At 38.1% G+C, this 17,310-nt stretch overlaps 1 protein-coding gene across 1 annotated transcript; it reads left to right on the top strand.

The window, feature by feature from the left end:
• The first annotated feature begins 342 nt into the window (after positions 1 to 342).
• Positions 343 to 6,003, top strand: LOC129425409 (NXPE family member 3-like). Its single transcript, XM_055181334.2, has 6 exons — positions 343 to 766; positions 1,210 to 1,625; positions 1,716 to 1,786; positions 1,862 to 2,065; positions 2,878 to 3,218; positions 5,565 to 6,003. Exons 1-6 carry the CDS (start codon positions 368 to 370, stop codon positions 5,760 to 5,762), a joined length of 1,629 nt encoding a protein of 542 aa, XP_055037309.2. The 5' UTR covers positions 343 to 367; the 3' UTR covers positions 5,763 to 6,003.
• The last annotated feature ends 11,307 nt before the right edge of the window (positions 6,004 to 17,310 follow it).

Consider the following 17,310-nt stretch of genomic DNA (forward strand, 5'->3'; position numbering starts at 1 on the left):
ACCACCCCAGTCCTGAACCCCTCACACCCCAATAGAGTGAAACTGCACATTTTAGAGTGGCATTTTATTGTGGCCAGCCTCAGCCACACCTGTGCATTAATCATACTGTCTAAACAGCATCTTAATTTGTCACACCTGTGAGGTGGATGGATTATCTCGGCAAAGAAGTTCTCACTAACACAGATTTAGGCAGATTTGTGAACAATATATGAGAGAAACAGACCTTTTGTATACAAAGAAAAACTCGTAGATCTTTAAGTTCAGCTCATGAAAAATGGGGGCATAACAAAATTGTTGGGTTTCTCATTTTGGTCAGTTGTATTCATTTAAAAAGAAAAAATCTTTTACATTCGCCTCTTCCAACTATATGTCATGGGCCGGCTCATTGGAATTTAAATTTGGTTTGACTGGTATTTTGGTTTGCTTTCAGATTATATGGATATTTCTGAATGATGGTCACATGCAACAGTTCCAGCCTTCGAGGCTCAGACCTCATTCACATATGAAACGCATGATGGGAATCAATGAGGAAGAGTGGGATAGACTACAGAAGGCTCTTGATTGGCCAAGTCCAGATCAAGAAATCACTGAACTGAAGCTAAGCACAAGTCCAGTTCACACAACATTCTCTATTGTAGGATTCAATAAAACATACAGAGTTGGAGAAAATATTCATGTTATTATCACAGCTAGAGATCACAACAAGAACTTGAAATCATATGGAGGCGATTTTTTCCAAGCAAAGCTTTTCAACTCAAAATTAAAGGTATGCTTAAATATCTGGGCAGCGTTTGAAATTTATTCGCAAATTTCCCTAAGCATCCCCCCTGGGGGGAGGGGGGATCTCTGCTGGTATTATCACAGCTAGAGATCATAAAAAGAGATTTTTTTTCAAGCTAAACTTTTAAAATTTAATTCAAAGATATGTTTCTGAGTACTTTGTTGAAGATATACTTAAAACCCAGAATGCAATAGACCGAAATAGTGGCAAAACTGCATCGGAGGTACAGCTGAGCTGCCAACTTCAGAGGGGATATGCCCCCAGAGTCTATTGCTTTCTGGGAAGAGTACATAGGGGATAAAAGGGTTGTGAATATTTTAAAGTTTGTGCTTGGCTGACAGTAACTTCATAATGCCCCTTAGGTTTATTATGATAGAAATGTGACTATATTAGTTGACCACATTACATCTATTCCATTTTTCTTGAAGGCAAGTGTTTATGGGAAAGTTGATGATCATCGTAATGGGACGTACACTGTTGATCTTCTGCTACCCTGGGAAGGTCAGGCACAAGTGTCTGTGAGACTGGTCCACTCCAGCGAAGTTGTGCATATTATTAAAAAATACAGGGACTCCTCATTCCCACGTAGCCTTTATTATGGTTACTTTGAAGGGTCAGGACCAAAAGGAATCAGGATTAAAGAAAAAGTAGAATGTAATCTTAAATGGGGCTCAGATGGAAGTTGGACTAAAGGCAACTGCTGCTGTGAGTATAAGGATGTAAAAACAGAAACGGTATGGCAGTGTGAGAGACCAAAGCAACTTACCTGTGACAAATTGGTGCATCATGAAAGAGGGGCTTTGAAAGACCCATCAAATAAATTTGAACAAGAACTTTTTTCAAGGTAAATGGGAAAGTTCCACAATTCTAGAAAAGCATATTAAGGATTTTATTCATTTGTTCATTCATTCATTCATTCATTCACCATCTACAGAAAATTAACAAATGTTGGTATTCCTGGAGACAAACAAACCATAAATGTTGTTCAGAACACTACAAGCAATGGTACAAGTACAGTTATATTATAGCAAATAATTTTCAATTGCGATACACCTGAAATTAAATATGCTGTTTTTTTAGGCACAATAGAAAGATGCAGATCTGGTTTGACTACACCAGTACCTGCAGGGTTTTATTTTAAAGATGTCTGGAAGTCTTTTGTATGTAACACTCAGGAATTCAATCCTTCACAAATGGAAAATTGTCTTAAAAACAAGATTGTTTACCTGTTTGGAGACTCTACCACAAGGCAGTGGTTTGAGTATTTAGAAAGAAATGTGCCAGGCAAGTCATTTTTATAACATTATTCACTACAAATTATGTAATGAATAAATGATAAATGATATAGGTTGCTGCCCCAATATTAACATTACATTAAGCCGATCAGTGATTTAAAGCTCATTGTCATCCAACATCACCTTAAAGGGATAGTTCACCCAAAAACCAAAAGCATCATTTTCTCATCCTCATGTTGTTCTAAACCTGTATTGAGTTTTTTTAATGATAAACACAAATACAATATTTTGATAAATGGTGGTAAACAGCTGATTGTAACCATTGACTTCCATAGTAGGAAAACAAATATTATGGAAGTATTGTGATAAATGATATAAAGAAGACATTTTGATAAATGTTAAGCACCCCATTGGTAAGCGATTCCATCATATTTGTTTTTCCTACGATGGAAGTCAAAGGTTACAATCAGCTGTGTGCTTACCATCATTCCTCAAAATATCTTCTTTTGTGTTCATCAGAAAAAATAAATTCATACAGGCTTAAAACAACATGAGGTTGAAAAAATGATGACAGAATTTTTTTGGGTGAACTATCCCTTTAAACTGCGCTTTATCACCTGTGTAAACTATAGGAGTAAATACTGATATAAGTTTATATAGCCCCTATAACAACTAATCCACCTTGCTTAAAACTAGGTCCACATATGTCTCAGCATATGTATATAAGTCCTGAGAAATATTTTTTACAGATGCCATTCAGCTTTATGTTTTGTATAATCTATTTAGCCAATTCATGTATTTCAAACCATTTTAAGAAATAAAAAGCAATAATTCTAATGTTTATTTGAATTCTTTATTTAGGGTTAAAACGAATGGACCTCCACACTCCTCGCACTGGTGGACCCCTAATGGCTGTAGAATTAAAAAACAACATAATTGTTCACTGGAAGCCACATGGTGTTCCCTTGAGATTCACTAAAATGTTAATTACAGATCTGCATTATATCAGCAATGATATCGATGAAATAGCTGGTGGTGCTCATGCTGTCATTGTCATCACATTTTTTGCCCATCTGGTTTTTCACCCACTAACATTTTACATCCATGAAGTGGCCAAAATTCGTCAGGCTGTTCTTGCACTGCTGAGCCGAGCACCAGCGACTACTGTGATTATCAAGTCTGGCAATACTGGAGACTTTAAGGTACATTTGCCCAAACTTGTATTTATATCCCCACTTTATTAAAGTTTTCTACCACGTTTATGATAACATACAGGTTGATACAATATGGTAAATTTGCCCTCTGTTATGTTCTATGGAAGACATATTTTGCAATTAATTAAATGATTCATTAAGCACAAAATTGAAAATGAAAAGACAAAATTGTATCTCCATTTTTAAAATGAATATGCAATTGATGACTTGCCATCTAATTTTCACACTACAATCTGAAGGTATGACTGCCAATATTAACATTTAAGGCAAACGTGATAAAGATAAAGCTGTTTTACTAAGGCTCATGCAACAATGGTGACAAAAATTACATTAAAATGTGAAGCTCAGTTTTTATATTATGCTCTTTTTAATTTCATGATTTTTGTTTTCATTTCCAACGTTAACTTGTATGCAAATTGTATGTTAATCATTGGGTGGGGTCTGAGTGTCTGAGATACTGCTGCCAACCTAGAGGCTTTCTAGCTAGATTTAACTAGTTTGAATGAACACATTTTGTGTCATCTGTACTTCCACATAAGTGCCAGGTCTTGCTTTCCTGGTGAAATCCACGTCTCTTTTGGCGTCTACAGTGAGCTGAGCAGCACATTCAGGTCTGATTGTACAAAGCTGAAATGTGAATAAGCTTTGTTTAAGAATTGTTTACATTTTAAAACAGAAGTGCAATCAACAATATAATTGACTAAACAAATGACAATGGCGCTTTCAATGGTTCTTGAAAGCGCTGTTTTATATGTGCAGAGTTTATTTACGCTTCAGCTCTATATGCGCTGAGAGTACACAAAGTGAGACATTAACATGCAGGACCTTACACTCATTGGCTGGGTCAGGCGACACAAAATGTGTATTTGAGGCTAAGGTTGATAGAAACAGTTGCTAGATTTGTTGCTTATGGGATGTTTTTCTGTCTTAATAATAAACTAATTCAATAATGAAAATTAAAAACAGATTTACATAATTTACAAATTGATGATTTGTACTGCTCCAGGTGTGTGTGTTTAGTAGGCTACTCATTGGCATTGGTTAAATATAAAGCTCACATTTCGAGAATGTAAATATTTGACTATCATGTCACTTTCATATCAGCTCTGTTCTCTCTCACACATTCTTGTCTGTACTGCCCCACGAGTGCTTGCTTTTTGTGAAATGTGCATCTAAAACTGTACAGTGGGATGAGCGTTATTTGGCAGTCGACCAAGGGGGAGGAGTTATCCAACAAAGAAAAGAGGCGTTGTTGTCTGTGCACAGTCAGATCTCTTTCAAACATAAACCAGCATGATGTAATTGGTCACAAGAGCAAATAGCGCTTCACATTTTTAGCTTACGTAATGATGCATGCAATCGGTCACGAGACACACGAGAGCCAATGCCTTTTCACAATCATAGATGACTTATTATCGCTTCTTCTGGCAGCAGTTTTTGAATCAGTGTACATTGGATAGTTGCTGGTTTGATGCTCATGGCTGGTGGGTTGTGACTGTGGTGACTTTTACTTTCACATTGCCATTATATTGTAGTAGTACTTTAAATGTATCGCAGTTCTATTTTAGTAGTACTTCTGTTGTATTATTATAATACTGCAGGTCTATATGTTATTATATACTGCAAATCAAAGTTTTTTTTTGTGTCAAAAAACCTGCATTTTTCTACATGTAACAAAAACTGCAGTATTACTTAAAATAGAAAACTACAGTTATTTTTGTAAGGGAGAGACTGCTCCCCAGGGTAAAACGTACCAACATGCCCATTAGCAAGGGCACTGTGAAAGTCAAGGCACAACTTTCCAAAAAAAGACAAATTCAAAAAGCATTATTCGATAAAAGGAGCAAGCCAATCTTTCGACTGCAAGAGTCCCAAGTAGTGAGGATGTAACAAGGTCAGAGTTGTTAGGAACACTGTCTCTGAGCCCAAATTGTATGTGGTGGAGTCAGATGGAAGGCTGGAGTCCGATGGTAGGCTGCCATGATGCCGATCTCCAGATGCTGCCAGGCAGTGGTGTTATTCTCAGATGAGGCATTTCTTTAAGCCTTGATGGATTTTCAGGCTGTATGTTAAGAATGTAATGAAGTTATGTTAATATAGCCTTTATCCTGTATTGCAGTGCCCCCTAGTGGTTAAATAAGTTTGTGTATAAGTGTACAAGTAACTAGGGTGATGCATGCTCTCCACACGAGGGCTAATAAAACATGTTGTTCTCTGGAATATAAAACGTCTCCATCTCTATAACGAACTACACCCCTTATGTATTGCCTTCTTTACTGTATATTTTGTTGCTAGCTTAAGCTTATTATTCATTACTGATTTTTGTTGTTCCAGAATATTTTTCAAAGCGACTGGCTTGCATTGCAGTTGAACACAGTGATGAAGGAGATGTTCAGTGATATTAATGGAGTGGTCTACTTGGACGTCTGGCAAATGACTTCATGTCATTATCTGCGTGAAAACATTCACCCAGGTCCTGTTATCATTGCTAATCAGATAAACATGTTTCTATCATATGTCTGCCCTCCTTGATATATATTTACACAACTATTATACATTTTTGCTGCTATATAATACTATGTACACACAGAATAACAGTAACCTGAATTGTGATGTTAATATTCATAAAATCAGGAGACTTAAGTTGAAAAACATGACAGTTATGGCTTAAGTAAATATGGATCAGGCATGTTTTCGACTATGTGTTATTTTTTTATTATTTATTATAACTGTTACTATTTTACATATTTATATTAATTAGTAATATAATTAATTTGTGGGATGCACATCCAGGGCACAAAGCTCCCGTTCCACCACATCCCAAAGATGCTCTATTGGGTTAAGATCAGGGGCCTCATTTATCAAACGCACTCGTTTCACGTCGGTGTGCTGTTACGCGTTTTTTTGCTGATATTTTAATGTCAACCACTTTTTTATTTCTGGAAGTGTTCTCTCCTCATATTCAACGGAATTAAACTCACTGGTAACATGTTCCCATGTAGATTTGTTTTTTGTTAGTCATTCCTCCCGCACTAAGTAAATCAAACTGGATGTGTTATTAGGATTTAACCTCATCCACCAGTAACTCAATTTCTGTGTCTGTAAAATTCCTCTTTTACGCTCTCTTTGTCATTATTGCGATGAGGGAAAATGCACAACCACGTGACATATAATGGGAGGTGTTGTCACCATATATGGTTCATTGGAGGCGTTTCGGAATGCAAATGACTATTGGTGCTTTTCCATTGCATAGTACCCCACGGCCTAGCCTAGCTTGGGCCGGGTCAGCTCACCTCACTTTGGCTTGGTTAGCTTTTCCATTGAGTTTAGTATCACTTCGCAGTGGGAGGGATTATAGGCGTGTTGTTATATTTGCGCTGCCTGCTGTGACATCATACAAGTGAGAGCGTCGTTGTACATTCCCATTCATTTATTTATTTATCAGTCCGCCACAAAATTAAAATTGACCACCACAAACAGACGTTTGCATATCGCGTTTATCACTATACCTCTGTCTCACATGACAGTTTCTGTTCAAACACCCGTGGCGTCAGTCGACGGCTCCGCTGAGCCTCAATGAAGTTGCATTAAAGCATAAATAATACTGACGTGCACGTCGCGAATGTGCCGCCACAAAATTAAAATTGGCCACCACAAATAGAAGTTTACTTTGCACATCGCGTTTATAACTACCTCTGTCTCACATAACAGTTTCTGTTCAAACACTCGTGGCGTCTGTCGACGGCGCTCCGCTGAGCCTCAATGAAGTTGGATTAAAGCATAAATAATACTGACGTGCACGTCGCGAATGTGCCGCCACAAACTGCAAGTCTGGAAAAAACTTTTATGTGTTCCTGATTCACAACCTGTGGATGTTTTTAATCGCTAAAAGGGTGTTTGTAAACTTAAAACAGAGCACAGATGACAACATGTTTGCTCGAGACAGCGCAAGCTAGCAGCAAGCTTAAGCTAAAGCTAATATTTTACATAATAGGATGACGGCGCCGATGACGATTCTCTCAGACCAATCAGTGAACTACAGTGTTTACGCGTCACGTTTGGTATCAGCTCGGGCCGCTTGGAACCCCAACCGAGGTGGTACGAAAAAAAGTATCGGGTACTACGAAGTGATCCCAATGGAAAAGCTCCCAAAAGTAAGCTGACCCGACCCAAACCAAACCAAACCGTGGGGCACTATGCAATGGAAAAGCGCCATATGAACGTGCACGAGCATGGTGCTTAAGAACAAGTGGGATTTATCATCAAGGATTACTTACTGATGTGCGTACGAAGCACGTGCGCACGTTTGATAAATCCCAATTTTTTTGTACTTAGGCACATTCTAAATTTCATTCGTAGGTACAAATATAGAACATTTTCTACGCAATGTTGATAAATGAGGCCCCTGGTGACTGTGGGGGCCATTTTAATACAGTGAACTCATGTTCATGTTCAAGAAACCAATTTGAATTGATTCGAGCTTTGTGACATGGTGCATTATCCTGCTGTAAGTAGCCATCAGAGGATGGGTATGTCACGAGGTGATTCAAGAGCAGAACTAAAAGTGGCAACTAATGGTTCCGCCCGGACGAGAATCCGTGATGCACCACTACTACCTGGTTACTCTGGGCAACCGAATTTGGCTTCATTGCATCCAGGTGTGGAAATAAGCGTGGCGATCGATGATTGGGTGAATCAAGGAAGGGGTAGAGTATAAAAGAGCATTGAAGGAACATGGAAGGATAAGGGAATTGTCATGGATCAACGAACCCGCTCTTGTGGCGATGTGGCCTTAAGTCACCGTGAGTGTGTGGATTGCTGTGGGTGAGTCTTGTCATTGCTGTGTTTACACTTGAAGATTTGCATGCAGTGGTGTGTAAATGTTGGCAGCACTCGCCCCTTAGGCCGAAGAGGAAGCTCTGGATGAAAGAGAGAGAGCTGGTGTCGTTGGATGGCTGTTACCCTTATACATAACCAGACGGCGAACTATAACCCATCCCTTCCAAACGCTGGTGTTGTGAACTCTGTAAGAAGAGGAGTTCGCTGTGAGTATTGTGTGAAGTACTAAGGCGTTAAAATTGGATCTACTGTGTGGAGAAGTGGACGTGCTGTATTGTGTGTGATTCACGCTGTGAGTGTTTCAGATGCCCGCCCCTATCTAGATCTCTGGTCACGCTGTGGAAGAGAGGAGAGGGAAGCGTTAGGCCGACTCATATAGTACATCCTTGGTGCGGTGCTTCAATCTGGGATACCCGCCTGAGAGATCCTACCTGTGGCCGTGTGAGGCCCGATGTGCAGCAACCTGCCTTGTACTTCCACCTGCTCCCTTGGGCCGAGTCCAATGGTGATGTATTTGTATTTATTTGCTCACTGAAGTATTGTCATCGCTTATAAAGCTCTGTTTGTTGCTGCAAATCCTTAGTTTCGAGCCAAGGGCTCTGCATCGACGAGGGACTGTGTCACGATACGTTGGGAGTCCCTGTCTAAGTGTGTGGCAACCAGGAATCCGTCCCAATAAGGAGGATCTGCTGAGTGTGTGTGAAACTACGTTCTCTCTCGGGGTTGAAGGTCTGGAGACTAAAGTCGTACCCCGCCATCTCCGGGTTGGTGAGTCGTATCCGTAAGGCTGAAGTTACTTCCCTTTTATACTTGCCTGTGCATCCAAGCTACGAGACCAATGCATTGTCCCTTTATGCTTACCTGTGCATCCAAGCTACGAGTTCAGTGCATTGCCCCATTACACTTATCTGAGTATCCACGCTACGAGTTCAGTGTACTTATCTGGTTCTCCTGTGTTATTGTTTGAAGTTTTGAACTCCGAGTAATACCTTCTATACTTGTAGAAGTCCCCCTGACGTCTGGAGATGGAACGCTGGACCCTTTGTACTCTCCTAAACAGCCGAATACTCTCCTGTGTGTTTTCTAGGCTGACCCCACTGATTCACTGGATGTCTCTGTATACGATTGCAGGATACGTATCTGTTGGACTAAACCACCCCAGGTACCCGTTCTCTCCCATACTTGCCTTCATACTTACCTGTGTGTGTCTTTCCATCCAGGAGTGGAGGAATTGGGCTGCAACGGCTGTGGACAAAAAGGAAGAGCTTGGTTAGGAATACCCACTGCAAGTCATGGACGGACACGAGCTGAGAAAGCAGAGCGACTTACCCCCCTGTCCCCGTGAGAGTCTAGGTGACTCTGGAGATCCCGTTCTCCCTGGGCTGGAGAGTTATAGTTTTAGTGTCCCCTTTCCCCTGCCCTTTCTTTAAGTAATTTAATAAAGTTTGTTTTAAATTGATACATACTCTCTCGTGTGTCTGGTCATTGGGGTGCTTTTGGGACCTCCTCGAGGTGGAAACTAGGGAGGGGCGAGACTCACGACATCTGTGGTCCGCTCCGACCTGTGACGGGTACAATAAAGGGATGGATATGGTCAGAAACAATGCTCAGGTAGGTTGTGGCATTTAAACAATGCCCAATTGGCACTAAGGGGCCTAAACTGTGCCAAGAAAACATCCCCCACACCATTAAACCATTGCATTAATGAGAAATTGAACAGGTGTCCCTAACAATCCTAATGTAAACACAAAATGGCAGGTTTATTATACTGCTGTGTCTACAAGTAAAAATCCAAATACACACATTTTTTATTTTTAGCAATAGTTCTGAAAAATATTTTAAGGTACAAATTTCAATATACATTCCAAGGTTGCATACGTCATTGAGGCTGTCTCATTTCTAGTAGGACTGTCTGAAGGCGTGCTTCTTTCACATGTTTCATCCAAATTCCTGAGGTGTATCTTTGCTGCTGCAGATAGCCCACATTCTTTCCATTGACGTCAGTTTACTTGGAAAAAATGGCGGCCATGAACATGTTGGCATAGCAACGTGATACCTCCTGTTTCCTTTCCTGCTTGTGTGTCCTATGAAGGACGTCTCATTTAATTCTGGTTAAGGACTCTCTGTAGACCACCTTCAATGGATGAGTCCTTGTGAGGATACAACCTTTGAAATGAAACACAGCTTCCATATAAAAGTCCAGTGTTCTCTTATTGGCCAGCTAAACCAGTGCATTGTTATTGGCTAAATACTTCAAGTGTGGTGAAAATGTCATGCCCCTTACCATAATCGTCTACTGTTTATGATGGAGATGTTAACCCCATGAGGGCAGGCCCGGTTCTAGGCACCTGAACATCTGTCTTGCCCACCCAATCATAATTTAGTCAAGGACATCATTCATATTTTATTTTACTACAATTTATACATTGGTTAAAAGCAATCTGAGATGGCTATGTTAAGAGGTTTGAGGAAGGATTTTAAGACTGTCCTAACCAATCAAAGGCAGAAAATGTAAGTATTTGTCTGTTTTTATTGACTGAATGCAATTTCACTCTGCACTTTCGAGAGGCCTTGAGGGGCCATTTATATGTCCTTTTGCATGTCAAATTTGAGATGCGATTAGATTAAAGCAGTAATTCTCAAAGTGTGGTCCGCGGACCACTAGTGGTCCGCCAAACCCCCCCCAGTGGTCCGCCAAAAGATGACCTAAACTAGGCAAGTGTTTATACAATCGTCAATTATTTAAGTAGATTTTTTATGCACTTGCAAAACTGTGATATCAGTTCTTGCCATTCTATTTTAATAACGTAAAAATGGATCGATGGCTAAACCAAAGATGAGTCAAAAGAAAAGATCAAGCGTCAGCTGAAAGCAGCTAAAATCCACAGATCTATTAGTTTTGAAATGTAATAGTTTTTGTTCATGTGTAAAATTCCTGTAATTTCAGTGATTTTGGACATTAAGGGGAAATTTTTTTTTCAGTATTTTATTGTTACCATAGTTACAACCATTGACTTCATATATCCACCACCTCAGTTTTAAACTAATGGCTCTTTGGAATGACCTTAAGTGGGATCTAGGCTGTTATACTATGTTTAATTGCATTTTTTTTCACACGTGCAGTTTGTTGTTCATATTAAGCTGCAACTTATTTCACATTTACTTTTTCAAATGAAATAAAATTCATATAATAATTTCTGAACATAGCATTGCATTTGTGTTTAAAAAAATAGTTTTTGACTTGAAACAGTTGCATATTAAACTTAAACTTAGCTTATCCTTCCTATTTTGTTGTTTTTTGGGTGAGTGTTAGAGTGGGATTCTGTTAGGTGGTCCTCAGAAAAAAAATTGGAAGATAAAGTGGTCCTTGGGCTGCAAAGTTTGAGAAACACTGGATTAAAGGAACAGTATGTACAGTGGTTTGTCCAGGATATTGTCATTTAAAAAGTGGAGTTGCAGCCCTCAACTGATGTTTATGTTGTCATTTTGTGTATTGGCCACCAGTTGTGTGATTGCAGTACCAGTTTTAGCCACAAGTTTTGTTATTGCAATACCAGTTTTGGCCACAATCCTACATACTGTTCCTTTAATTATTTATAATGTTATAGTGATTATACTTAATGAAATTTTACACATTTAGACACAGTTAATGAAAATCAGGCAAGCAGGTGATATGAATGCAAAGCTGTACATATAGCTATATTTTATTAATGTGTACACTGCATTTAATCTATTATTTCACTTATAGATAAATTAAAGCCATTCTTATACCTACCCTACCCAACATGCTGCTGCAGCAACCTCAAATATCTCAACAAAGAAAAACGCTTTAAATAATCTATTTTGAAACATCATGAAAGCAATTTGACATGCATGACAAATTCATCAACGGTTATCCTGTTTGCCTATAACAGCACCAGACAAAAGCAAAAGCCATAAAATACTGTAAAAGTTAAATCACACAAAGATAAATCACACTGCTGTGTTCATAACACAGCAAATTAGATATTATAATACAACACAACATTATAAAATACAATGTTTTACCTTAGGATGAGCTTGCGGAGTGAAAGCTCCTCCTGAAATTAAAAGTCTGTAGATTTTTGCGTGTAAAGTTTTTCTCAAACGTGAGCTGAGTGAGCGGATGAATGACGATGACAAAACCGCTAAAATTTGATTTTAAAACTGCACGCGATGCTCAGCTGTTACAATACTGTATATTTACTGTATAACCATCTTATATCATTTATATTCACTATATAGTATGCCACAACCAAACGGCATATTCTAATTTTAATAAACAGAACTATGTCTAAAAATGTTGCTGGAGACTTGCCATTGGCTGTTGTATTTGAATGAATAAATAATGAAGTGAGTCTACACTCTAAAAATGGCTGGGTTATTTTTTAACCCAAAATGCTGGGTTGAGTCTGTTGGGTTGTTTTGCTGGGTTATTTTTTTACATTTTAAACACTTTTTTGGTAGTTTCAGTTTTCTAGGTGTTGGGTTAAAACTGCTGGGTTATTATGTTGGGTTGTTTGAAGAGGCTCACGTGCTTCGCGCCCTTGATGTTTGAATGTGCTCAGCAACGGTCGTCTTGAAAGGACAGAGTCGCTGGAAGCAGTTGTTTCAAGGTAAGTTTATATGTTTTTGTGAACATTTCATGAATATAAACAAGATTATAACATTTTGCGAGACAGCAACGTGTTAATTTATACAGACTAAGACGACGGGTGTAATTTGGAGGAATGACGACTGTTACCTCAGATCGCCATTTACACAAATTGACTCGAATAATCATTCTAAGATGTTTGATATGGCATATTAATAAAATTAATAAAATCGGTGTTACAAAATCCCCATCACACGGTTGATTACGTTAACTCATGACAATTTCTGTAAGCCTTTAACAAAGCGAGTCAAAACCGGTACCGAGTCGACCTCCGCAACCCACTTCGGCTTCTTGTGTCACACACGCGCACAGTTTTCCCTTTCCCAGCTTAACAAGCGATAGCGACGCTGTTAAATTAAATTTAGCGACAAACGAGTTGCTTTCTTGTCATTCGATATGTAAAGACAGACGAGGCGCGAGCACATGTTAACCGGCGGCGGAGGATCACGGAGGCTCGGTTCGAGCCGGCGTCTACTCTGTCACTGAGGCAGGACAAGCAGCACATTCACTTTACAGTCGGTACGGCAGGTAACGCGTCGATAAATGAAAACGAAACAGCGTTTCCAAGAACTGGTGTCTTGCATGTATATTGCTTGTTCCTCTCTTTTAAAATGAAACAATAATTTAAGTGTTTGGAGTGGACATGAACTTGAAAATATTTGATACCAAGACGGAGGTTGCGTGAAAGTGACTATCGGTTAACAAACATATGTGTTATATGAAATTAGATGTGTTATTGAGTCGTATTTAGTTACTATTTTATATTCATTTCATAATATTTTTGGGTTGTCTCCTGTGATTTCAAATGTATATTGACCAACCCTCTGATCTGTGGCTGATACTGTATCAGAGATGTTATGTTTTTAGCAGAGATCAGATGTGATGTTGTTTTCCAATTCTTTTTCTAGAGTGTGCAGAGTTTTAACGTCCATCCATTGATGAGGCTAGCAAGACCTTCATACAACTTCAGCCAGTAAGTATAACATTTAATAATTCCTATTTAAAAAATATTGAGAATGTCTTAATTTTCTGCTACATTTTAGTTCTGCAGTACTTTATTCTTTATAGTCAGGTCCTCCTATTTGTCAGTCTGTGTGGTTTGCAGCCTTTGTTGTTGGCACAACAGTTAAAGGAGTGTAAGTCTTATGCAAACTGACAAAAGGCCATTGCATTTTTGGAAAAAAAAATCTCACACGTGGTGGTAATGCGGCCAGGGATGCAAAAGAAAGCCTTATAATTTTTATAAAATGTATAATTCACTTGGCCCACATGGTTTTCTGAATACTTAAATCTGATAATTCAGTTCAGACCACTAAAAGTTTTTTCCTCTTTTGTAGATTGCAACAAATGTGGTGGAATTTCTTCTCTGGACAGAATCCTCGAAACCCTTTCCTTTCGTCCTGGCCATGGGAAACATGCAGCAGATCTCTCAATCTTTTTTCTCAATCAGTCTCTCTGAATACGGAAGTGACTTAAACTGCAATTCGGCCAAGATGGCGACGGCACGCACCGCCTACTTTAAGCTTCAAAAATGCTCTTCACAAACCAATGGGTGACGTCACAGACACTACTTTCATATTTTTTTACAGTCTCTGGTTTAAAGGCATTTTAAGTGCCTGAAAATAAATACCCCAGGCAATGTGCTTCTATGGGAATTCCTGTAGTCTGTCGTTTTTCAAATGGATGAATCCTCTCCTGTGTTCAAATCCTTTGTACATCTTTGTTCGCGACGAGTAGCTTTAATAAATGAAGTATTTTTAGTCAAATACATTCCATTCTGTGAAACTTAAAACATTCGTTCTGTAAAAAAACTTTACACATCTATGAATGATTCTACTTTTAATTTAACAATTACATTGTTTCTTTTCTTACACTGCTGTAGTTTTGTTTATGTACATTTCAGTATTTCATTTATATACTGTAAAATTCTGTCTTAAATTCAAACGAATTGATTCAACCTGTTACATTGTTACTTCAATGTGCATAATTTATGATATTTTATAAATATATTTATACTTGGGTCAGTAAGCAGTCCTTTAAATGATTTTGCAACTTGTAAAAATGTAAGAGTTTGTAGTTATTTTGCAGTCAAATAAACATTTATTTGCTGTTAACAATGGTCTTAATTTACAATAAAGCACATGATAAAAATAACCCAGCAAGAATAACCCAAAACCCAGAATATTAATCCCATAAATGGTTAAAATGACCACGTGTTGGGTTTTCTCAACAACCCAACCTGCTGGGTTAAAATGTGTTACCCAACGTGCTGGGTTACTTTAACCCAGCATGTGTTCTGTCCAATATTTACCCAGCGCTGGGTTGCCAATTGGGTTATTTTTAACCCAACCATTTTTAGAGTGTAAAAGGATAAGGGGCTATTTTGGGCATGTTTTACTATAAAAAAAGTTTCATTTTAATATGCGTTGTTTTATTACGTTTATGTAATACTAAATTGCATATATATTTTAAAGATGTGTTTGTTTGTTTTTAGTTACCATCATAAAGAACAGTAGTACTTTTCCTGTGACTTAAATACTGCTGAAAAGACCTCCAAGGTTAGAATAAGCTCAGACAATAGTGGGCGGGAGCTGTAAACGCCAGCGCTTGCCAACAGAAGATGTTTTTTCTTTAAAGAGACTCCATTATTTTAAGGTTGGCTGGACATTTTTGGGGGGGCAGAAGGAAAATATGGGGGGGCAATGCCAGGACAGGTCAGGACAGACTCCAGTCAGCACTTTCAAAAGGATATACTAAAGTTATCTTTTTTTCCTGGTTAATTTTTTTTCTTTTTTAGAAATGTATTTTTATTTTGAATAAGTTTTATTCTAAGTTCTTCGGTTTTCTTGATTGAGGTAAACTGTATTACAGCACATGTAATGTTATTATAGTTTTTCTCAGTCGCTTTAGTACATTTCTTAAATCATACTCACAATTTGCAAAACAGTGCATTTCTCAAAACAATTCGTACAAATAGCAAAACACCATGGATTACCTGGAAAAGCCACTCTTTTACTCAAAATCCTTAGTTCATCTCTCAAAATTAAATATCTGTGTCAATGGACATGTCAGTGCCATCAGAATGACAAGTCCTTGTGTACGGATAAGACAGTCAAATTGTTTAGTCATGTTGTCAATATAACAGTTTACTCTGGAGGGATGTTCTGATGTAAACTATGGCTAAAGTTTTGATGACAGTTATTGTAAATTGTAGGTTACACCTTAGTGTGAGTTATGTGGGAGTTTGATTGCAAGAAACTGGACAATATTTACATTTACACTGTTTGTACTGTAATTTGTTGACAGACCATGTCATTGCGATTACAGTAAGGAAAAGACAGCACTGCATAGCACAAAAAAAAACTAAAGTAGAAATGTGAACATAGGACAATCTCCTTAGGGAAAACTGTACATGCAGTGCTTTGGGATGCCGGTGAAAGTCTAATTGACATCTAACCATAGCCCAAGAATAGACAATGCATATACTTTTAGAACAAAAGAAATGAAAGCAAACACCTTGAACACTTGTTGACTTTGCTTACATGTTGGAATATCAAACTTTAAGTTATTTTGCAAAAATAGCATGTAACCAAATTCAAGGTTATTTAGGGTAGAAGTGGGTTACTCGTAGCCGGACTATATTAGGTCTATAGTTAGTCGTCATTTCAACGTCTCAGTTTTTGCTTGCTGGGGACGTTCCTGTCTGTTGTTGAAAGTCAAGATTTACCTGGGAGCAATTTACCAATTCAGGACATATTTAGAAAAAAAAAAACGTCTAATGGAAATGTATAGAAATATGTTTGACCAAACCCTGTATTATGACAACTTGTTCAACCATTTTGCATGTAAAGACTTATACTATGAACTAATGCCTAAATGTTGTGGGGGTAAGACTATTCATCAGAGACCCATTATAATACATATAACATTTTGATCAACAGGACATAAGCAATTGATAATGTAGGAAAAAGCAGAGAATTGTACATAATAATTTGCATGGATGTACCAAAGCATTTGCAACAATGATGTGCACAAGTGACAAAATGATGTGAAGACTGAACAGGTAGTTTTGAGAATTTCAATTCTGATCTGAGAAATGTACTAAAACGACTGAGAAAAACTGTAAAAGATGCTTATCAGTACTGTACTAAGTAAGTTGTTATATATTTGTACAGGTGGGAGTTTAAGGCATGTTCCTGTACAAACAAATTCAGGTTGCACCACTAAAAAGACCTATAGAATTTTTTCTGTAACTGATGATGGCATGAGATTTGACAAGGTGAAAGATAGCAGTGGAAAAGATAAGCAAAAACGTATATTTCCTTTTAAACTGGAAAAGTAGGTTCTATCACAGTGCCTGACAGGCATAACAAAGATCTTGTTTACACCTGGTATTAAGATGCATTTTGGTCGATCGGATCACAAGTGGATAAGAGAGACGCATTGTGTTATAATCCGTCTCTTTTGTCTACTTTCGACCGCTTTTGTACTGATTACTTTAAGAGGATAAGTCATTAAAACATTTAAGTTGACGTGCATTAATATTATGTCCGAGTCCTCTGCTTATTT

Source organism: Misgurnus anguillicaudatus, chromosome 25 (genome assembly GCF_027580225.2).
Source record: "Misgurnus anguillicaudatus chromosome 25, ASM2758022v2, whole genome shotgun sequence".
NCBI lineage: Eukaryota > Metazoa > Chordata > Actinopteri > Cypriniformes > Cobitidae > Misgurnus > Misgurnus anguillicaudatus.